This window comes from Dermochelys coriacea, chromosome 27 (assembly GCF_009764565.3).
Source record: "Dermochelys coriacea isolate rDerCor1 chromosome 27, rDerCor1.pri.v4, whole genome shotgun sequence".
Taxonomy (NCBI): Eukaryota; Metazoa; Chordata; order Testudines; family Dermochelyidae; genus Dermochelys; species Dermochelys coriacea.
This window is the reverse complement of record NC_050094.1, coordinates 11,975,017-11,997,297: the sequence shown is the minus strand read 5'-3', so window position 1 is coordinate 11,997,297 and position 22,281 is coordinate 11,975,017. Positions and strand designations below refer to the sequence as shown.

Below are 22,281 nucleotides of genomic sequence, written 5' to 3'. Positions count from 1 at the left end.
GAGTGGAACATATAGTTGGGAGGTATAAATACACAGTACATGAAAAGATGGGAGTTGCCTTCACAAGTGGTGGCAGAATTCATAACTTTTATAAAGGTCAGAAGGAACCATAAGATCATCCATTGTTCTTGTTACAAGACTCGCTCTCCTTTCATTTGAGAGACTAACAAATTTATTAGAGCATAAGCTTTCGTGAGCTACAGCTCACTTCATCAAGTGAGCTGTAGCTCACGAAAGCTTATGCTCTAATAAATTTGTTAGTCTCTAAGGTGCCACGGGTACTCCTTTTCTTTTTGCGAATACAGACTAACACGGCTGCTACTCTGAAACCTCTCCTTTCATTTGACACACTCCCAGTGTGAGATCCTGGGCTCTTCATCCACCAAACCCACCCACTTTGTTATTGAAGGCGAACATCTCTCTGTGGTTCTCACAATGAATAGCAGTGAAACAGCCCTTACTGAGAGACTAAAGTAAAACAATTATTAAAAGGGATTCATTACTGTCACTCTTTCCCTTGTTAATTTCAATGAAAGATAAAATATAGCATGGAGAGACTGTTAATGAACTTGAGTGACTTTGCGTGGGAATGCTGCTCTTATTTACTATTAAGCTGCATTTATTTGGTCTTTCTAAATCACACTGCACTTTGTAACAAGGTAGCACCCACCCACGTAGCAAGCAACCTCTTGAGCTACACACATACTCTATCACTGCGCTACAGCCTTGCTGCAAGAGCTAATGTGAGGTATGCCACCCAAACCCTACTTGTTAGAGCTTATATGTTACTTCTAGCACTTTTTTCTCTGCTCAAATTACAGAATCTGTGATTACACATGATCAAATCAAAATCCACAGTTAGGGCTAGTGGAAAAAGAGCAAAAACAAATCTAATTGAGATGAATTGTAAAAAGGAATTATGATCTTAATTTGAGTTTTTTCCCCCACCAAGCCCAACTGTGGATTTTGGTTTGGTTGTGTGTATTCACTGCAATGGGGACCTAAATCAAATGTGCTGATTTTGTAATGGAAAAAATTCAAAGAAAATGAACATTATTGTTTAGTTTTGAACTGAAAATTTAATTTCAGTTTTTCAGGGTTTTTTATCTTAATTTTTAAATTATTGTTTTAAGGCGTATGGTTTGGGTTCTGCGTCCCATGCAAACTTTCTCTCCTTTTTTTTTTTTTAAAGCGCCACTTTGTGTCACTTGTTTTTTGTTTGTTTTGTCTTTTCTTCCAGTGGGGAGAACAGAGACACAAACCCTTTTTTAAAAGAATTTTTGACAAACAAAACAAACATTTCCTTTCAACATTTTTTCACTGAAAAAAAAAAGGAAAAATTTCAAACAGAGCAAAAACTGTGAACATTTTTTGCTGTTGAAAAAGTCATTTTTCATCCCAAAATATTTTTCAACATCTCTGCTGCAAAGAAAGGATTTCATGTATAGCTCTGTCTTCTAACTGTTTCTGAGGCTGCACAATTACAGTAATCTTACAGATTCTATCTTTTTCAAGTGTTTTAAGATGCTTATACTGGTGAAGAAGAGAGATCTTACTGCACCTGGAAGTGTGAGACTCTCAGGAATCACTCCTGCTCCTCTTTCATTTTCATTTCTTTTTCAGGTTCTAACTAATATTTTAGAATTTCCCTCCAAAGTTAAATCCCAAACTATCTAGTATTTATTGAATGCCAGTGATTTTATAAAGACTGCTAAGAAAATAGGATAAAGTGTAACTTACTTCCTGAGTGTGTGTAGGTCAAGTATAGATTTTTTTAAAAAATCAAGAGACCCGCTGGTTCAGCTCCAGGTGATTGTTAAAAGGTACATCTTCCTGTTTTAGAACAGTAGCGTGTTTTCTGTCAAATGGAGTCAATAACCATACAGGTGAAAAATCTCTTTCTAAGCCCTAACACACCTCCAGTTTTTCCTTTAGCCAAGCTTTTAAACTCCTATATCAAACTACATAGACACATAGCAAGTGGTAGAGGGATAGCAAGGGATAGACTGTTTGCCTGCAGCTTAAACCGGCCCTGGTTTAAATCCCTCTCCCTCCTGTATGCATATTGAGAGGGTGGAATGTTACATTATACCTAGGTTAGCGCACGTAAATTATAATCAGGAGTCAGGACCCCTGTGTCCTATTTGCAGTTCTGCGTCAGATGTGATCTTGGAGAGATTTACTGAGTCTCAGTTTCCTCAAAGGTGAGAATAGGACAACAAGACCTATCTCATAAGGATGTTGTCTGACTTTATTCACCAACACCTTAAAGCACTTCTAGTTCCTCAGATGGAAGATACTATGTCCGGAGAAACAGCTATGGGGAATTTTAGGGGGAAAAGGGCTAGTGTCAATACAACCTATGCATGCTGGAGTGAAAAAGATTATTGACATATTCCCATAATACATAAAAGTCAGAATTTTTATTTAAAAATGATATCTGAGGTTTATTGAAAGGTATTTTGAAACAGCAACCCTTTAATCTGCAACTAAGAAGTTGGTCTTATTGGCCTGCTAAATTCCAGCAATGTTCAAAAGACTGGTGAAAGAGGACTGGTGTAACATTGGTGTGAGTTTGGGTATAGACACTCTTTTAGCGGTTTAGATCTGGCTTATATCAGTTTAGCTTGCACCCTCCTTAAATGAGCTTTTATTTGGTCTTGTTCTTATCGTTTCCTCAAGGAAACTGCAGTGGAATGAATAAAAACAGAGCAAAGACTTCAGGATTTGGCTCAATATTGCACAGAATTTATATGAAGATTTTCATTTTCCAAACACTTTACAAAGATTACATAATTCTCTAAATAGTCTCGTTCCCACCCAATTTCCCTTGTCTGTGAAAATTACAGCCACGTGGTTAAGAGTGTTGCTAACTGTCACAATTTTATCACAAATCTCATGATATTTGATGTTTTTCTCAAAGCCCCAGCTGCTGGAGTCAGGTTATTACTTGAAAATCTCAGCCTTCATTTCAACAAAAAGTCACTGGAGCCCTCATGGCTGCAGGGAAAAGCTTGAAAATGTAAATCTTAAATGTTCCTACACCAGAGGTGAAATAAAGAGAATCCCAAATTTAATATTAAAAGCTAAATAACTTCTCTGTGCCATAGGGTATGTCTACACTAGAAACACAGCAATGGCACAGCTGCAGTGCTATTGTAGTATAGACACTTACTACAGCAAAGACAGGAGTTCTTCTGTCTCTGTAGTAAATCCACCTTTCTGAGAGGCAGGAGCTAGGTTGACGGAAGAATTTGAATTCTTCCATCTACTTAACGGTGTCTACACTGGGACTTAGGTCACCTTAATTACATTGCACAGGGGGTGAATTTTTGTAGCTAAACCAGCTTAATTTTGTGAGGTAGGCCAGTCCCCAGTTTTCATATCTATGAAGTGCAGCTGCATGGGCAGCGGGTATCACAGGCCGGGGGAGGCTAAGCCTCCCCAAACAGCCCAGCGTGACCCCACCCATGCTCCAGCTCCAGACCCCTTCCGGCTTCCTGTTCTTTGCCCTGCTTGGGCTAGGGCTGCCTGTTGCTGGGACTTGGGACATCTGGAGCCAGTGCTCGCGCTGCCTGGTGCTTTGCTAGTGCTCTGGGGATGGGGGCACCGGAGCCATACCTCCCGTCTGGTGCTCCGGGGCAGGGTCTGTGCTGCCCACATAGCACTCCAGGGTTAGGGGCACTCGGGTGGCTCAGAGCTGGGGTTGGGGGGCTCTGGGTTCCGGTGCGGGAGGGCCTTGGGCAGAAGGCTAGCCTTCCCCAATGGGCAGTCCTCTTGCCGCTCCTGTGCGGCTGCCACCTTTGTACAGTGCTTTGAGATCTGTGGAAGAAAAGTGCTATGTAAGTGAAAACAAATATTATTACTTGAACCCACGGCAAAGTCAAAGTCCTGTGTTTATGACCTGCCTGCTAGCGTGGCTACTCACACAATCTCAGAATACTGGCCATTCCTGGAACGTTTTAAAACATGAAGGGCCTGCCTACTGCCTGCTGTCTTAGAATTGAATGAGAGATCACAAATTCTGCATTTGTGGCACCTTAGAGACTAACACATTTATTTGAGCATAAGCTTTCGTGAGCTACAGCTCACTTCATTGGACGCATCCAATGAAGTGAGCTGTAGCTCACGAAAGCTTATGCTCAAATAAATGTGTTAGTCTCTAAAGGTGCCACAAATACTCCTTTTCTTTTTGCGAATACAGACTAACACGGCTGCTACTCTGAAATTCTGCATTGTTACTTTACTCAGCAGGCTCCTGGATGGGAAGATGTGATTGGAGGAGGCATGGCTGGGAGAAGAAAAGGCTTCTTTCAAAACAAATCTATTTGATAATTAACAAAACTGTAAAGTGAATTCTGAAACCCCCATAAAAGGGCTTCAATCGATTATTACAATTGAATTATTACAATTCAATCGAAATTACAATCGATCATCCCTATTGAAGTTATTTAGGGCCAGATTTCATCCAGATCCTACAATACAGAAGTCTGCATTGTGGAAAAATCTGTTTCTCTGAGCTGCTGACATTTCACTCTGCAGGAACCAAATGTCATTTCGACTGGATCTAGTCTCGGTTTTGATGCTCCGATAGATGTCTCGGGTTTTCTGTGATTATTTGCCTTCTTTGGCAAGATTCTCTATTTTCTCTCAGTGGTTTTAATTTGAGTCTGCTCCAGTTAATTTCCAGCTCATATCCTGCAAGAGGAGTGCCACACCCTTAGCTGGGACCTTCTTGAAATTAGGATGAACTCTTAAGGCATGCAGATCTGCTGCCCTTGATTGGGCCAGCAACACAGATGCTGAAACAAGTAGGGCTGCATGCAGCGATTTAATAGGCAGAGCCTTGCATGGATACAAAATTTGTATCCGCCTCTGATCCGCAAACATGGTCGGCGGATATAAAGTGGATATCTGCAGAGTTCTATTAATAGGGTGGGTGCCTGAATTGATGCCCCAGCAATAGGTTAAGGGGTGTTTGAATGGGAATAAAACTGAAGTCCTGCCCACCCCAAAGCACTTGATACCAGAGCAAGGTTGTTACCCCAGGTGCCCTGGCCAAAATCCAATGCTGGGGGGGGAGGGATTTGCCTTTGCAAATGCCCCCCTTCTCCATCAAGCTACTACCCACCCTTCCTCCCTCTAGTGCCTGTGCCACGTGTACTTGGTGGGCTAATAACAGGTTTCAGAGTAGCAGCCGTGTTAGTCTGTACTGGCAAAAAAGAAAAGGAGGACTTGTGGCACTTTACAGACTAACAAATTTATTCGAGCAAAAGCTTTCGTGAGCTACAGCTCACTTCAGCGGATGCTGTAGCTCACGAAAGCTTATGCTCAAATAAATTTGTTAGTCTCTAAGGTGCCACAAGTCCCCCTTTTCTTTTTTGGTGGGCTAAGAATCTTCCATAAATCGGCTGCAGTTCCCCATTTGCCTCCAGAGGTGGCACTGTGGTGCACTGAAGACGATCAGCGACTACGGAGACTAGAGCGCCGTTCCTTATCACGTGATGAGGGAATAGGGCGTGACTGCGTCACATGCCGAGGGAGGCCCCCGCCTCCGTGCCGTCGTGTGACGTAGTAGGCCGGGCGCCGTGCGGAACTAATATCCCGGCATCCTTTGCGGGCCTCTCTCTCTTTTTGTAGCCACAAGATGTCCAAGCGAGGTGAGGCGCGGTGTGAGCGGCCGCCACTGGGGGCGGGGAGAATCCGTCGCCATCCTCCGGCCCCACGGGTCACGCGGCTCCGGGACCCGGGGGGATGGAATAGGGGGAGCCGGGGCTCCCTTCGGGGCCGGGTCTGAGGGAGGGAAAGAAGCGGGGATAGGCCCGCTGGGGACGGGGACTGTCGGGTCCCGCTGAAGGGGTGCGGGAGCCCGGGCCCTGCAGGGGGTGCGGAGGTTTGAGGCATTTGTGGGGGGCCAGAAGGGGGGCGTTGGACGGTCCATAGCTGGGGGGCGCTTTCAGGGTGAGGCCTTATCTTGGAATGGGGGGTCCTGAGGCCCATGTGGATGAGAAATTATGGTCGAAATAAGATCCCAGGTGCAAGCCCTCATTGGGGGCAGGGGGGGGAAGCTCAGGACCTGGATTGTCCCATGGCTGGAAACTGCTCCTTGCACCTCGGCATGCGAGAGGAGGAACAAGCCCTGTAAGTCGGAGACGGAAAGTAGCTGAGAGATGAGGTGCTTTCCTTAGGTTGAGTAACGTGTATGATGCCTAGATGCGACAGGGATGGGCAGGTTAAAAATGCACCGAGTGGAGCGTTTTAAATTGCATATTTTAAAAATAGCCGGTTTAAATAGGGGTTGAGACTGTTCGGATAATTGTACTGTTGCAGTTTTAGATTAAAACTTATTACAAATTGAGAGATTAGTCAGTGCTCTTTTTAAGAATGCCCCAGCTGGCAGGGTATTTTATTTGAATTATGGCGTGATATAGGCAAAAAACAAAATATTGTCAGTGACAACCCTGGTGCTGCAAATATTTAAATAGGTGCATCCGATGAAGTGAGCTGTAGCTCACGAAAGCTTATGCTCTAATAAATTTGTTAGTCTCTAAGGTGACACAAGTCCTCCTTTTCTTTTTGCGAATGCAGACTAACATGGCTGCTACTCTGAAACCTTAAATAGATGTGTAACTTTATTCATGTATAAGCATTTATAGCCTCGGAGACTAGAATGGTATTTTTCATTTAAAAAGTCTCTTCCTGTAAAATCTGTCATTTTGAAACAAGACTGTGTCATTGTTAACGGTGAAGAATTATTTAGCGTTTCAGTACATTAACAAAGTTTTTGTGAATTTTCTCATATGCCCTGGACCAAAATTTTCAAAAATAGCTCCAAATTAGGTGCAAATTTAGGCACTTGTGGTTGGGATTTTCAGAAGTGCCTAATTGCTTTAGTAGCACAAGTCTTCTAGTGCACCAGAAGATGGTATAGGTTACAAACATAGCACTGGCTATTTCCTTGCCAATTTTGTGTTTGAGTTTGTTGAGGATGTTAATGTGAGACTTGAGCTTGTCTCTTTCAGTAGATATGAACAGTTTTCATGGCAAAACTTAGTAGGAACAAAACCTATGTAATTTCCACATAAATGTCACTAACAATTAGGAAACTAAAGAACTACCAGAAGACATCCACTTTAGATTGTAAAGGGGGTTGGAGGGAGAGTGAAGAACTAGTAACACAAGTAAAAATGTGATTCAGGTTCTAAAAATCACTTCTAGATAAAATTATAGTTTAAATAAAATAATCAAATGTATTATTTTTAATCATGATTCATATCATCCCTGAGGTAGGAAAGAGGTTACAAATGTTCTTCTTTCTAACCTACAGGACGTGGTGGTTCGTCTGGTGCGAAATTCCGTATTTCCCTCGGTCTTCCTGTGGGAGCTGTGATTAACTGTGCAGATAACACAGGTGAGTCTGTCTGGCTCCCTTCTGGAGTTAATATCACTTGTTTCTGCTTCAGTAGCCCTTCTGCCTTGCTGTTTATCTGGTTAGGGTTTGTGTAGGTAACTGACTAAAGGAAACCAGGGGTTGGAAGTTGGAGCCAGGCAAATTTGCATTATAAATGAAGGTGCTAGTTTTTAACAGTGAGGGTAATTAATGGTTCCTTCTGGCCTTAACATCTGTGTATCTGTTAATCTGCTTCTGTGGAATTTCAATTTATCACTCAATACTGATGCTAAAAAATGCATCCTACCTCAGAAGCAACAACAGCAGCTTCCTCCTTCTGAAAAGCACTTGCTGGGTCTGTGGTCAGTGACTCAGTGAGTTGTCGTGGAAGGGCATAAAAAAGGCATCGCTTTTGGGTGAGGTGGCAGCATGTGCTGTTAACTTCAATGAGCGACGTTACAGTGATTCATGAGGGGACATCTATTATGTCATGAGCTGGCTAATTCAAAATGTTTTTTTTTCCTCGTAGGTGCCAAGAACCTGTACATCATCTCTGTGAAGGGGATTAAGGGGCGCCTGAACAGGCTGCCAGCTGCTGGCGTAGGTGACATGGTCATGGCTACTGTCAAGAAGGGCAAGCCTGAACTCAGGAAGAAGGGTGAGTGTTGGACGTGCAGGTGGCAAATTTACATCCTCTACATACAGCGTCCCATGGGCTCTTCTGTAAGTGTCTGCTACAGACATCCTGTCCTGTAGGATTAAGACCTTAGCTGCCCAGATTTCCCACAAGTGCTACACACGATTTGTTTCTTTGAGGAGGGAGGTGGGAATACTGTCTGGACACAACTGAGTTGTGTTTGTCACCAGGTATAACGCAAACTGGGCACGCAAACATTGTTATGCATGTAGAGTATGCTGGGTCTAACCTTGATGTAAGATGATTGCAGCATTGCAGCTCATACCCAAGGCAGAACTAGGACTGACATAACAGCACGATCTCAACAGGCCTCCTTCAGCTGGTGGACTTCCTAGTCTCTTGTAGACTGCCCTTCCTCTGGGAGATGGAAAGGCAGCCCTTCCACATGGGAGGAGCAAGGCAGTTTCAACCTACCAATAATGATGCTAGAAGTAGGCAGCCGGTCTCTGAAGCAGCAGCTTCCCCCTTCTAAAAAGCACTTGCTGGGTCTGTGCTCAGTGGCTCCGCGAGTTGTCGTGGAAGGGGATAGCAAAACCTCACTTTTGGGTGAGGTTAGCAGCAGCATGTGCTGTTAACTTCAATGAGTGGCGTGACAATCCTGAAAGTTCACGTTCTGTTTTGATTATTAGTATATATTTTTTCAATTAGTCTTAAGTGTTTGTGGAAGGGTTTTTCCTTCTGGATGTGTCTGTGGGGAGTGACCTTGCATCTGGAAATGTGGCCAGGTTTACCTTACAAAAGGTTGTTTGAGCACTGGGTTAGAACATGAATGGTATTGAGTCACTCGGGTATAGATTCAAGTGTAAATTACATTGGACTAGTTTTTATATATACAAACACACACACTTTTCCCTCTGAACCAGCACAATGAATGTATGCTCAGCGGAGAAGTGGTCTTAGCCCTTTTGAAACTAAATATCAAAGACTTGCAATTGGAGTAAGTGTGTGGAGCAGTGTTTAAAGCAGGTTTCCACCCTAAATACTTGTCATAAATGTAGTTCCGGTGAAAGGCTTTGTCTTGACTGGCTGGGAAACTGCAGACCCCTTCGCTCACGAAGCAGACAATAGCCAGGAGGACTGTTCCCACCTCAACTCTACTCGTCACAGTTTCTGTAGCCCATCCAGTTCTTGATGTTACAGATGAAGCTATCAACAAAAACATTTGTGACGTGGATGTTTGGTGGTATCAGTCCCAAAGGCCATTGATGGTAATAACTTTTGGTGGCAATCCTCATACAACAGGAAACCTTTACTGGGACCAAAATCTCGTATGCCATCCAGATGCACATTGCGGCCTTGCAAGGGTAGGGCTCAGATGAGGACGTTTACTGTTGAGCACAGCATTGAATCTGGGTGATTCCTTTTGAGTTTCTGCTGTTGGTTTGTACTTGGAAATTTAAAATCCTGAGCTTGTCTTTCTCCCTGCAGTACACCCGGCAGTGGTAATTCGGCAGCGGAAATCGTACCGGAGAAAAGACGGGGTGTTCCTCTATTTTGAAGACAACGCGGGAGTGATAGTAAATAACAAAGGGGAAATGAAAGGTACAGACGGCAATCTATTGCACTGGACAAGAGCAAACTCCTAAAGAATAGTGCAGCACAAATTTCTGCATTCCTGGCCCAAGGAGAGCACCACTGTCTTCAGGCAAAAGGACCAAAACTATCCTTAGTGCCATGAAAAGTGGGTATCTTGGATGCGCCAGCAGAGAAATACTGATGGCTCTGTTGTTAACATGCTGCCTGAACAGCACTCGCAGAAGAAGGATGTGGTCGGAGTGTAGAAGAACATAAGCTCTGACTGGTTCTTAACTTCTCCTTTTTCTTCCCCGCTTTCACAGGCTCAGCAATCACAGGCCCCGTGGCTAAGGAATGCGCAGATCTGTGGCCCAGGATAGCCTCCAATGCTGGCAGCATCGCATAAACCTGCGCCATCCTCATTGTAAAGATAAAATAAAAGTGGTTGCCCAAAATTCCTAATGTCTGTGTTGATACTGTAAAACTTGGAACACTTCCTCCCTGACAAACCTGGATAAGGTGCTCCTAGCATGGGGGCTTGGCTGCCTGGGGACAGTTTACCTTTAGAGCTTTAGTCATGTAGGTATAATACCCTGTGTAGATACACTTTAAAAGTATGATTTTTTTTTTGAGCTTAAACTCCTTCCCAAGCAGCACAAACTGAACTACAATAAGTCTCTCTAATACCAGAATAAGAGTCTCTAGAAAGGGGTTATACTGGCATAACAATATCTGTTTAAAATCATCCCTTGGGTTATAACAAAATTACTTTCTTGTGTAGACAAGGTCTGAGGTGCCAATAGGAATACAGCAATTGGGCTTTAAAAGTTGTGACTCCTATGCACCAGGAGGCAGATCTTTATGAAATAACCCATGACAGAATAATTTTCTTTGCACTGCAACTCTGCCTGATATTTTTTACATTAGGTACTACGGTAGAACCTCAGTTATGAACACAAGAGTTACGAACTGACCAGTCAATCACACACCTCATTTGGGATCGGAAGTACGCAATCAGGCAGCAGCAGAGTTAAAGGGAAAAAATAAAAACACATACAGTACTGTATTAAATGTAAACTGCTAAAAAAAAAAATAAAGGGAAAGTTTAAAAAAAAAAAAGTTTGACAAGGTAAGGAAACTTTCTGCCCTGTTTCATTTAAATTAAGATAGTTAAATGCAACATTTTTCTTCTGCATAGTAAAGTTTGAACATAATATGACATTACATAGTATTAAGTCAATGTTCAGTTGTGATCTTTTGAAAGAACAAATGTTTTGTTCAGTGTTATGAACATTTCAGAGTTACAAACAACCTCCATTCCCAAAGTGTTCATAACTCTGAGATTATGCTGTATAAGATGCTCGTGACAGACAAGCTTTGTGAGAAAAGCATTGTTTGAGTTTGAACGACAGCATTGGTTATTGGGCCTCGTGCTGCAAAGTAAGCTCTTTCAGGAAAGGAACTTATTAAGAAGAACTTGCTTAACGTGGCCCAAAGGCATAGCAGAGCCCACCGCTTTTGGAGGAGGTGATGGCTGCAGCATGTGCTATTAAGCCCTAGGAATGGTAAAACACGCTTGAAGGTGAACTAAGATGCTTCCTTTGACAAATAATGCCACATCACAAACTGATACGTGTAGACTTGATTTCCAAGTACCTTTTAAGGATGAGCTGATGGGCTCTCTAACTTTTTAAGATCACAGTTACAGCATTTAGGGTACTTGTGGCACCTTAGAGACTAACAAATTTATTAGAGCATAAGCTTTCGTGAGCTACAGCTCACTTCATCCGATGAAGTGAGCTGTAGCTCACGAAAGCTTATGCTCTAATAAATTTGTTAGTCTCTAAGGTGCCACAAGTACTCCTTTTCTTTTTGTGAATACAGACTAACACAGCTGCTACTCTGAAACCAGCATTTAGGGTAAAACCTTTTGCAAAAGGTGATGATACAGGCTGCTACGTAGTGCAAAAAGCTGCAGTCCTTATGCTGTGTGATGAGGCATGTCTTATTCCCCAATGTTTTTTTGGCTAAGTGCAGAACTGTAGATGTGAGACTGAATGGAATTGTAAATAAATCCATTTTCCTTTATACGAGCGTGTCAGTTAAGGGTGTGGGGGTTTTAACCAATATGCTTATACAAACCTTAAGATCTTGAAAGTAAGGGGATGTTAACGCTTATGGAGCAGACACCACCAAGTGGTTTTTTCGGTCAGTATTGGAACACCAACCACATCCCCAAAAGATATTAACTATGGGTATGTCTATACAGCGAAGTTGTTGACACACAAAAAAAAAAACACTCACAAACCTCCAAAAGTTCTGCTGATGCACGTGGCAGTGTGAACATGGCTTTGTCGACAGGAGCGCTCTCCTGGTGACAAAGCTAATGCTGCTTTCGGGGCTGGAAGTATTTTGTCTGCAAAAGTACTGACAGAGCGTTTACACGCACTGACTTTTAGCGACAAGGCTGTGTGGCTAAAAGCTGCCTGGTGTAGACAAGCCCTATGTTGAATGAAGCACTCTTCTGTTGGCATAGCTGCATCTATAGCAGGGGTTATGTCCACATAGCTATTTGATCACTGGGGTGACATTTTCACACCCCGGCCTCTTAGTTATGCTGAGCTGCTGTAACTTTTCAGCATACGCAAGCTGGGAGCATGCATGGGGTGGGGTTTCCTCCCCTCTGGAACTGTTAAGGGCTGCACATCACTTTACCGTGGCCCCTGTGGGAGTGGAAAAGCCCTTTTCCCCGTACAATAATACTGTACGCTGAAAGTTTGGCTTTCCTAGAGCTTTGTAGGTTCAGCCCTTATCTAGCTCCCTGCCAGGCCTGGGAGTAAAGCGCTGGTTCTGTTTTAATTTGCTGCTAGAGGCTGTCAGCTTCCGACGGTGCTACGCGGTTTGAGGGGCCGTGACCAGATCACTTCAGCGCCCCCCCCCCCCAGCCACCTCACTGCTTTGCTCTGAGCAGAGCGCTGCCCCTTGCTGTCCCTCTTCAAAGGGAGCTTGGCCTCCCAGCTGCAGGCGCAGGGAAGAGGGCCTGGCCCTGGCTTTCTGGCTGGCTTGCCGTGAGCCCGAGGGACGGGACGAGCTTACAGAGGAGCCCAGCGGCTGCACGGGGCAGCAGGAGGCAGGATGGGCTCCCCCGCGAGCAATGGGACGCATTGCAGAAAAGGGGGGCGGGGAGGCAGAACCTCGCCCCGGGTTGCTTGAATCTGCCCCCAAGCAAACCGGCCGCCTCTGATGGGGCTGGTAACGCGCTTCTCTCCCCCCCCCCCGCCGCCGCCGCCTGCAAACAGCTGATCGATCCCAGCCCCACGTGGCGTGATGGAGCGACTCGGGGGGGGGAGCCAGCCTTGCCGTGCAGCGGGTCCCGCTCCTGTGGGGCTGTGCCCCCCTCCCCCGGCAGGGGATGATGGGTGAGTCCTCGGCCCTTCCTTTCCCAGCCAGGGCGGGCAGCTGCCCTGCAGCCGGCTCTGGGGAGCCTAGCCAGGGGCGGCGCCCGAACGTAACAATGCAGGGAGCCGGGGGAGAGCCGGAGGGAGGCGGTGGCAGGGGCCGGGGGGTTCACAAGGAGCCGGGGCGGGGGTCCTGCCTTTGCTCAGCATGGCTTGTCTCAGCAGGAGGTGTCTGCAGAGGCAGAAGGGCTTTATCCTGGACGGGGTGGCCGTGGACACGCTGGCTGGCAGCTACACGCACATCCCGCCCAAGCTGTGGTCCGCCTTGCCCCCTTACAACGCCCAGCTGGATGGCCACGCCGCAAGCTACTTCGCATCCCCCGCTGTCAAGTCCCTGCTGAAGAACACGGAGCAGGTACCGTGCGGCGGCCTGTAGCCACAGCCCGGCTCGATGAGCCCCAGGGTTGGGAATTTCGGGGCTCTGGCTGGCAACTAGCTAACTGGTTAGCTGGCCTGAGTGCTGAAAAGAATGAACCACGGGGGAGCCAGTGGCCATGGGACAATCCTGCTTCTGTCCCCGCGGGGTTGTGTAACTACCAGCTTAGTTCATGATTCTGTTTCTATGACCAAAAAATGGTTTTATTTGTAAGGGCAAAAACGTGTCTGGCTATAAGGTGGCTCAGAGGAGACAGAATTTTACACAGTTCTCATCCAAAGCAGGTGGCCTGTTGATTGATCAAAAATGTGGACTATCGGGAAGCCGCTTGGTGAAAGAAGATGGTTTGTTTCCTTGTGGAAAGATTGAGAATTCCCACGATCGCCATTTACAGTTGCACATTCAATTGACACATTTCTAACCAAATTCTGAACTAAAAACTAAATGTACCTTAGACTGTAAACTATTTGGATTCAGGGGTTGACTTTGTGGTCTGTTTGTACCATCCAGGCCATGACAGGGGTTCCCAGGCAAGAAAAATAATCATAACATGGACCTGTAATTAACTTTATTATGAGCAAGAGAAGTCCATCCTCTTCCCCACCCCTCAAATTTCACCTTTTCCTCTGCTTAGATTTTTGAGATCCTTGCTCTTTCCGACCTCAGTGGTTCTTGTGTCATTTTCAGTGATGTCAGAATGAAAACACCAGACATGGTTAAACCAGCAAGTAGGAAAGGGAGAAGGAAAGTCATGGATTAGCAAAAATTAGCCATTTAAAGAGAAAACAGAACCATAGATGGACAAATTTATCTGGGTCCTGAAAATGACACAGTTGATCAAATGTTGATGTCCAGATTTTGGTAGAATAACAGGCAGATCTGCGCCATGAAACACTGGTTATAATTCAAAGAACAATAGCCAATAGTGGACAGCAGTCTACATCATAAATCCCTCTCACTCCTCTTCCCTACCATAGTGTTCTCCCTGATTAAGAATTCTAGCTCCATCTAATTTAGAATTCCAGCTGAAGGTGGGTGTGGGAAAGGGATAATCTCTAAATAATGGTGATTTCGTGATTCTTTATGCAGCTGGGATTTTTTTTTGGTTGCTTAATATCAGATCAGTTTAAAAAAATAATTATTTGTGAAATGTTTTGATCAAAAAGCAAATGACTGTTGCAGTCTGTGTGAAATTTATTTTTTAAAGAAAAATAAACAGGGCAAACGACCATAGTCACACATGATCTGCCTGTGCAGACCTTGTCTTCTTGCTATCTATGCTGCTTACAGAAGGTCAGCACTACCCAAGCCATGGTGAGACAGCAAGAGATATAATGCTCATTCATATTCTTTTCAGCTAACTGAAATTGCATTTCTTCTCAATTTAGTGTTTTAAAATCTCACCGATGCTTCATAGAAAACTTTTGAAATAATAATCCTTTGCTTTTATATGCACTGCATTAAAGAGCTTAACAAAGAGAAGGTTAAGGGGTAATTTGGTCACAGTTTATAAGTACCTATGTGAGGAACAAAAAGTTTGATAATGGGCTCTTCAGTCCGGCAGATAAAGACATAGCAAGATCCAATGGCTGGAAGCTGAAGCTAAACAAATATAGATTCAGGAGGGCAGAGTGGATGATCACAGTGGTCCCTTCTGGCTTTCGAATATATGAATATAATGCCCATTGTGGCTTTCATTGGGCTTTGTACAATGTCAAACACTGTTGGTGCTTAATAAATAACTTAGACCTGGTTCCTGCAGTCAGATCTGCTAGCATAGACACCCGAAGCCATCATAAGGGACTCCACACTTGCACTGAGGTCTGTGCTAGCGGTTCTGGCTGCAGAATTAGGGCACCTTTCACGTGCAAAGAGCTCTACAAACATTAGCTAGCTAATGCTGCACAACCTGGTGCCAGATTTAAGTCACTAGAGTTACAGCAGTGATGAATCTGGCCCTGTCTCTTTACAGGGAATTCTCTGGATACATCCAAGATTTTATGTATTTCATCACATTAGCTATTATTGATTAAAGATATTTTGCACAGCAGCAAGATTGCATAGCTTCCGACTCTGGAACAATAAATACCCTGCTTTCATGCACCCCAGATACATTATGAGTGCATACCCGGAGCTGTTTCTAAATGCAGTGCATTTTCACACTGTAGTAACAGCTGTCCGTGTGTCTTTAGATACGGAACAAAGTCAGGTACCTGGTTTTTTAGGTCCTGATCGATGCTACTGAAGTGAATGGGAACTTTGCCATTGACATCAATGAGATTCTTCATGTTGGGATTTAGAGATGAGCCAAAATCTGGCTTTGCTCTGAGTTTTTGTTCTTTCTCTGACTTGCCCCAGCACCAAGGTGGTACATCCAGGGATGGTTGGATAGTGGATTATTTCCACATCTATGGGCCAGGGCAGAGGTACCTGAACAGAAGGAATTGGGCAGGTGCAGGTAAGACTCCCTTCAATAAGCTCTTCTCTAATCATCAGTTACTCTATGTATCACCTACTGGGTTAAGAATCATGAGATTTTAAAAGAATAATAAATATTGGGTTCTTTTTTATTACTAACGTGCTTTCTGGTTTCATAAAATTTGGAGTAAAGGTGTCACGTTTTCAAGCTTTTCTCCTCAGTCAAAAGGCTAGAAACTTATATTCCTTTTAAAGGAAAGCTGAGTTTTTTGTATAATCACTTGATTCCAGGAGCTGGGGCTTTATGCAAAAATCCAGATGATAAAATTGTAAGAGTTGACAAAGCTGCATTCCACAGCATCACTTGGCAAAAATTCCTTAATGTTAAATAAATATAGTAGTGTATTTCATCCATCAGTTTCAACACACTTCACAAAGGAGGTTGCTATCGTTTACCCCCATTTTACAGATGGGATACTGAGGCACAGAGACAGGACATGACTTGCTCAAGGTCACCCAGCAGCAGAGCTGGAACTAGAATCCCAGGTATTGTAAGTCCCAGGCTAGCGCTGTAGCTACTAGGCTACGCTGCTTCTCAGGAGTGAGCAAAGTTGGGAGTCCTGGACCTGACCTGACCTTATCTTGTCCTGTCCCCTGCAGCAGAGAGTACAGAAGTCATAAACAACCCTTGGTGTGGGCTCTGCTTTGGGCCTTCATAGGTGGCACTACTCTAGTCCCCAGTCCTCACCCCACAAGTTCTGGGTCTTGGGAGAACTATTGTAACTTAGGGCAACCCCACAGGCTGTTTGGTGCTCAGCATCCAGATAGCACCAAGCTGACTTTGCCCGTCTTTCCTCTGAATTGCACCTCCACGAAATCTCAGCTTCTGGCATCTCACACTTAAGGCAGGTCCAATCAACACATTGCTCTAACTGTCGCCAGCAGCCAATGGCCTGGGCCCACCAGGACACCCAGCTGCTAATGGCAGAGCTATTTTTACTAAAGATTCCCTAGCGTCAACAAGGCTACCGAGCTTGTGTGTAGCTTGCACACCAGTCCGAGTTCGCTCAGTGGCCTGGGTGAGTTGCTGGATGGAGCACAGCTGAAAAGGAGAGGGAGATAAAGACTGATGGGGCCAACTCTTTTCCCCACAGGCCACTCTTCTGAGCAGGTGGGCGGCCACTACAGCTTCCTGGCAGACGTGAAGCCCATGAAGGGCTACAATGGGCGCTTCGGCTACCGTCGCAACACCCCAGACCTGCGGGTGAATTCGTCCTGCTTCGGCGAAGTCACTTTGTTCCCGCTCCACTGATGCCGAACGAGCTGCTTCTCACATGCCTTGGATGCCATGGAGACCTGGAGACACTGATTAGGAGTAAGAAATGGGAACTAAAATAAAATATTTGTTCTCGCTTGTTCTATTTTAACAGCTTGTTGTTACGGGTGATTTATTTGCCTAGGAGACGCACTGTTGATGCAGCATCTGGGCTCCTGCTTTTACCAGCTGCCCTGGAACGAGACTGACTGAGGCCAGGTGATAGTGCAGGATGACTAGATCATACATGGGCTTCCCCATCCATTCAGAGGAGAATCTGTTCGGACAGCCCAGACCTTCATCCCCAGGGAGACGGGGAAGATACTACCTGCAGTACAAGATGCTTTCATCTCTATTTATAGAAGAGCCTAGATAGATAATAAAACACATGTATTTGACAACAGAGCTTCACGTATGCAGAGCATTAAGGGAGGAGAAAAATGGGAAAATACACTTTTCCTGTTTGGCCAGGTGGGTGACAACTAGTGGGCTCAAGCCCTGGGGAGAAGAAGCAGTTAATATTTTAATAGTACCCGGAGAGATGAAAACAAGGCCCCTACCTGGAGGACCCTTTGAGTGGTTGCCTCATGTTCGTTGAGTTGTTTTGGTTTGGAGTTTTTTGCTCTCTGTTGCCCCAGCCCCACATTTGCAGGCTTTTGAGCGATTCAGCAGCAGGGTCAGGTGGTGGTAATACAGTGCTGAAGAGCTTTAAGGCTGGCCCAAGGGAGTGTTGTAATCTAGTTCCATTTAGGGCACTAGAGGTGTTAACCCAGACCCCCGGTGAGCAGGGTGATGTAGTCTCACTTGGGGCTCCATGGATTCTGAAGCTACCCCAGGGCAGAGGGTGGTGCAATCTAAACTCCCCAGAGGTTCTAGGTTGTGTTATGCATGTTGCAAAGCTGGGCAAGGCCTAATTAGGCGATGCTCTGCATTATGGATGCTCTGGCTTCTTGTATAGCATAAAAACAAGGCCAGGGGTTATATGGGCCTTGTCTACGCTAGCGGGGGGGGGGGGTGATCTCCCACCATTACACTGCGAGCACCCGTGTAGACATTTTGACCATCTCAGACCTGACGTTCTGTGAAAATAAAACAGCCCTTGCTGCTAATTACAGAGGTCACACTGAGAGAAAAAGCCCGGTTGTTTGGGTGGAGTGAGCGAGCAGCACAGAGACATCCAGCTTGTCACCTGATCCTGTAGCTACAGCAATATGGGCAGAACCCTGCAGTTGTATAGATCCCCCATGAACTTCCCTGGGGCTCCATGTAGGCAGACGCAGCTGCGGGCTCAGGGTCTGGTATTATAAAGGGAGCTGGAAGAAATGAACTGATCCAAATGACATCTGGTACATTTCAACCAGACTGTGCTTCTGGGGTTGAAGGTGCTTTTTCTTACATTGCAGTGGGACCCAGAGCCTCAAAGTCAGGAACCCCGAGAGCTGAGCGTTGTACAAATCTCTGCCCTCAAGGAACTTGCAATCTAAGAAAACAAATAATGTATGAAGGAGAGGGGTATTATAGCTTGACATTTTTTTATAATAATCATAACTGTGATTCTCATCTCCCCCTTCCTTTGCTTTATTCTATTTGACTTATTACATTCTCCTCCACTAAACTCCTTTTTCATCCACATCACCTTCTTCATTTCCTTGCTGTGAGCTTACCTGAGGTTATTTTTGTGGTGTCTAATTGCCAGCTAATTGCCAGAAATAGCTGCATTTCCCTCAGTCAGGTTTCTACAGAAGTAGATAGAAGTAGAATGGTGTAATCACAGGTGAAGGATTGTTGGAGGCGGGTGTTTTGCCAGCTTATTAAATACGTCTTGTGTGGTTTCAAGGTGTGCTGGCCATGAGAAAGCAAACACAAGCCATTGAAAAGAAGAGAGATTTTTATGTCATTGGTTTAAAGAAAGAGAATTCAGAGAGAATTAGAGCTAGAACTTTATTACCTTGGCCCAAGTGAACCCAATTCCAACTGCAGTAAGACTGGGGCGGGGAGGGTTAAATGCAAAATGAAAACTAATTATAGTTTGTGTGAGCAGTATGAGAAATAATTACAGGTGCAGTGAATCTGAGAGATAGCTACTGGCATAATTAGTATAACAGACCTATTACAAGAAGTAGTGAAGAGTAACAATGTGTCAAAACCAGTATCCGTAACTAGACTTACCTGTCACCTTAATTTTTTTGGCAGGTGGGGGTATAGCTCAGGGGTAGAGCATTTGACTGCAGATCAAGAGGTCCCCGGTTCAAATCCGGGTGCCCCCTTTTTTTCAACGTTTTAATCAAAACAAAGACATATTAGTTAAATATTTACTTTTTTGCAGTCACTGTGGACTGATCTTTCTTTGATTAGGTTTCAGCCAGTGACAAAGATATAGGCCATTAGTGGAAAGTGGAGTAACAATCTGGGAATCCTTAATGGAAACATGGACATTAATTAAAGTGTATTTCATATTGCAGAACTGAATTATATGGCTTCAGAGTCAGAGCATGACCATTAATTAATATGAAATTATCTCCATCAAATTAATAATATAGATAAAGGGGTTTTAATTCAGTGGTTAGAGCATTTGACTGCAGATCAAGTGGTTCCTGGTTCAAATCCAGATACCCCCTCGCTTTTATTTTTCTACTTTTCAAAAAAACCCAAAAAACAACAGGTCTGTAACTAGCACTGTTTTAGTAAGTTCACGTTTTGCACAAAATTACAAAATTTAACTTCAAGATACTCAACACCTGTTCGTATCCATGATCAAAATGACCCATTATTTGTTTAAAGTCACTCAAACTAAACAACAAAAATATGAATTTCTGGGCAATATCAGATTTCAGAGTAGCAGCCATGTTAGTCTGTATTCGCAAAAAGAAAAGGAGTACTTGTGGCACCTTAGAGACTAACAAATTTATTAGAGCATAAGCTTTCGTGAGCTACAGCTCACTTCATCGGATGCATTTGGAGGAAAAAACCACCAATATCAGTATTTCTACTGAATGGAAAACTGCAGGAATTTGACATTGGGTAATTAAACACCTACTTAAAAATATGTTTTAAAAATGCCACTGGTACAATGGGGCCCTGATGTTCTTGGTCTTAAACCTCTAGGTGCTACTGTAATAATAATTAATTGAATAATTAATACACAGCTCCCGAACAGTAGATGATGTACATGGGCTGATGGTTGAAAATGTTTTACTCACATTCTTCAGCAGAAAGAAAAGGAGTACTTGTGGCACCTTAGAGACTAACAAATTTATTAGAGCATAAGCTTTCGTGAGCTACAGCTCACTTCATCGGATGCATTTGGTGGAAAAAACAGAGGAGAGATTTATATACACACACACAGAGAACATGAAACAATGGGTTTATCATACACACTGTAAGGAGAGTGATCACTTAAGATAAGCCATCACCAGCAGCAGGGGGGGGAAAGGAGGAAAACCTTTCATGGTGACAAGCAGGTAGGCTAATTCCAGCAGTTAACAAGAATATCAGAGGAACAGTGGGGGGTGGGGTGGGAGGGAGAAATACCATGGGGAAATAGTTTTACTTTGTGTAATGACTCATCCATTCCCAGTCTCTATTCAAGCCTAAGTTAATTGTATCCAGTTTGCAAATTAATTCCAATTCAGCAGTCTCTCGTTGGAGTCTGTTTTTGAAGCTTTTTTGTTGAAGTATAGCCACTCTTAGGTCTGTGATCAAGTGACCAGAGAGATTGAAGTGTTCTCCTTTTGCCCCTCCACCCCCACGAACATGATACAGTTCTGTGGTGACCTAGAATCCTATTTTCGACGTCTCAGACTCAAGGAATATTTCCAACACACCTCTGACCAACATATTAACCCACAGAGACCTTCCTGCCAACACTACAAAAAGAAGGATTCTAGGTGGACTCCTCCTGAAGGTCGAAACAGCAGCCTGGATTTCTACATAGACTGCTTCCGCCGACGTGCACGAGCTGAAATTGTGGAAAAGCAGCATCGCTTACCCCATAACCTCAGCCATGCAGAACACAGTGCCATCCACAGCCTCAGAAACAACTCTGACATCATAATCAAAAAGGCTGACAAAGGAGGTGCTGTCGTCATCATGAATAGGTCAGAGTATGAACAAGAGGCTACTAGGCAGCTCTCCAACTCCACTTTCTACAAGCCATTACCCTCTGATCCCACTGAGAGTTACCAAAAGAAACTACAGCATTTGCTCAAGAAACTCCCTGAAAAAGCACAAGAACAAATCCGCACAGACACACCCCTGGAGCCAGGACCTGGGGTATTCTATCTGCTACCCAAGATCCATAAACCTGGAAATCCTGGACGCCCCATCATCTCAGGCATTGGCACCCTGACAGCAGGATTGTCTGGCTATGTAGACTCCCTCCTCAGGCCCTTCGTTACCAGCACTCCCAGCTATCTTCGAGACACCACCGATTTCCTGAGGAAACTACAGTCCATTGGTGATCTTCCTAAAAACACCATCCTAGCCACTATGGATGTTGAAGCCTCTACACCAACATTCCACACAAAGATGGACTACAAGCCGTCAGGAACAGTATCCCCGATACTGTCACGGCTAACCTGGTGGCAGAACTTTGTGACTTTGTCCTGACCCATAACTATTTCACATTTGGTGACAATGTATACCTTCAAATCAGCGGCACTGCGATGGGTACCCGCATGGCCCCACAGTATGCCAACATTTTTATGGCTGACTTAGAACAGCGCTTCCTCAGCTCTCGTTCCCTAATGCCCCTACTCTACTTGCGCTACATTGATGACATCTTCATCATCTGGACCCATGGAAAAGAAGCTCTTGAGGAATTCCACCATGATTTCAACAATTTCCATCCCACCATCAACCTCAGCCTGGACCAGTCCACACAAGAGATCCACTTCCTGGACACTACGGTGCTAATAAGCGATGGTCACATAAACACCACCCTATATCGGAAACCTACTGACCGCTATTCCTACCTACATGCCTCTAGCTTTCATCCAGATCATACCACTCGATCCATTGTCTACAGCCAAGCGCTACGATATAACCGCATTTGCTCCAACCCCTCAGACAGAGACAAACACCTACAAGATCTCTATCATGCATTCCTACAAC

General features: G+C 44.5%; 2 protein-coding genes and 3 non-coding genes across 6 annotated transcripts; all 5 read left to right on the top strand.

The window, feature by feature from the left end:
* Nucleotides 1–5,553: 5,553 nt before the first annotated feature.
* On the top strand, nucleotides 5,554–10,057 carry RPL23 (ribosomal protein L23). Its single transcript, XM_038385511.2, has 5 exons — nucleotides 5,554–5,660; nucleotides 7,328–7,411; nucleotides 7,920–8,048; nucleotides 9,516–9,629; nucleotides 9,926–10,057. The coding sequence occupies exons 1-5, from the start codon at nucleotides 5,648–5,650 to the stop codon at nucleotides 10,006–10,008; spliced, it is 423 nt and encodes a 140-aa protein (XP_038241439.1). The 5' UTR covers nucleotides 5,554–5,647; the 3' UTR covers nucleotides 10,009–10,057.
* On the top strand, nucleotides 7,722–7,854 carry LOC119849201. Its single transcript, XR_005290434.1, has one exon. It is a non-coding gene; the product is annotated as a small nucleolar RNA SNORA21 (small nucleolar RNA).
* Nucleotides 8,550–8,685, top strand: LOC119849196. The gene has a single exon (XR_005290429.1). It is a non-coding gene; the product is annotated as a small nucleolar RNA SNORA21 (small nucleolar RNA).
* Nucleotides 10,058–12,712: 2,655 nt separating the features above from the next.
* On the top strand, nucleotides 12,713–17,281 carry C27H17orf98 (chromosome 27 C17orf98 homolog). 2 transcript variants are annotated; one of them, XM_038385695.2, is made up of 4 exons: nucleotides 12,713–13,021; nucleotides 13,226–13,415; nucleotides 15,795–15,894; nucleotides 17,009–17,281. In XM_038385695.2, exons 1-4 carry the CDS (start codon nucleotides 12,930–12,932, stop codon nucleotides 17,164–17,166), a joined length of 540 nt encoding a protein of 179 aa, XP_038241623.1. In that variant the 5' UTR covers nucleotides 12,713–12,929; the 3' UTR covers nucleotides 17,167–17,281. The 2 variants fall into 2 exon arrangements, with proteins under 2 accessions (XP_038241623.1, XP_038241624.1); XM_038385696.2 differs by lacking the exon at nucleotides 12,713–13,021 and having other exon boundaries at nucleotides 13,161–13,415.
* Nucleotides 17,282–19,364: 2,083 nt separating this feature from the next.
* TRNAC-GCA lies at nucleotides 19,365–19,436 on the top strand. The gene has a single exon. It is a non-coding gene; the product is annotated as a tRNA-Cys (tRNA).
* Nucleotides 19,437–22,281: the final 2,845 nt, after the last annotated feature.

What these genes read in the sequence shown, in the direction of transcription:
- RPL23 (XM_038385511.2), top strand. An exon ending in TAACTGTGCAGATAACACAG is followed by an intron (nt 7,412 to 7,919) that starts GTGAGTCTGTCT and finishes TTTTCCTCGTAG; the next exon opens with GTGCCAAGAACCTGTACATC. An exon ending in TAACAAAGGGGAAATGAAAG is followed by an intron (nt 9,630 to 9,925) that starts GTACAGACGGCA and finishes CCGCTTTCACAG; the next exon opens with GCTCAGCAATCACAGGCCCC.
- C27H17orf98 (XM_038385695.2), top strand. Translation starts at nt 12,930, where the DNA reads ATGGAGCGACTCGGGGGGGGGAGCCAGCCTTGCCGTGCAGCGGGTCCC. An exon ending in CCCCCGGCAGGGGATGATGG is followed by an intron (nt 13,022 to 13,225) that starts GTGAGTCCTCGG and finishes TTGTCTCAGCAG; the next exon opens with GAGGTGTCTGCAGAGGCAGA. An exon ending in AAGGAATTGGGCAGGTGCAG is followed by an intron (nt 15,895 to 17,008) that starts GTAAGACTCCCT and finishes TTTTCCCCACAG; the next exon opens with GCCACTCTTCTGAGCAGGTG.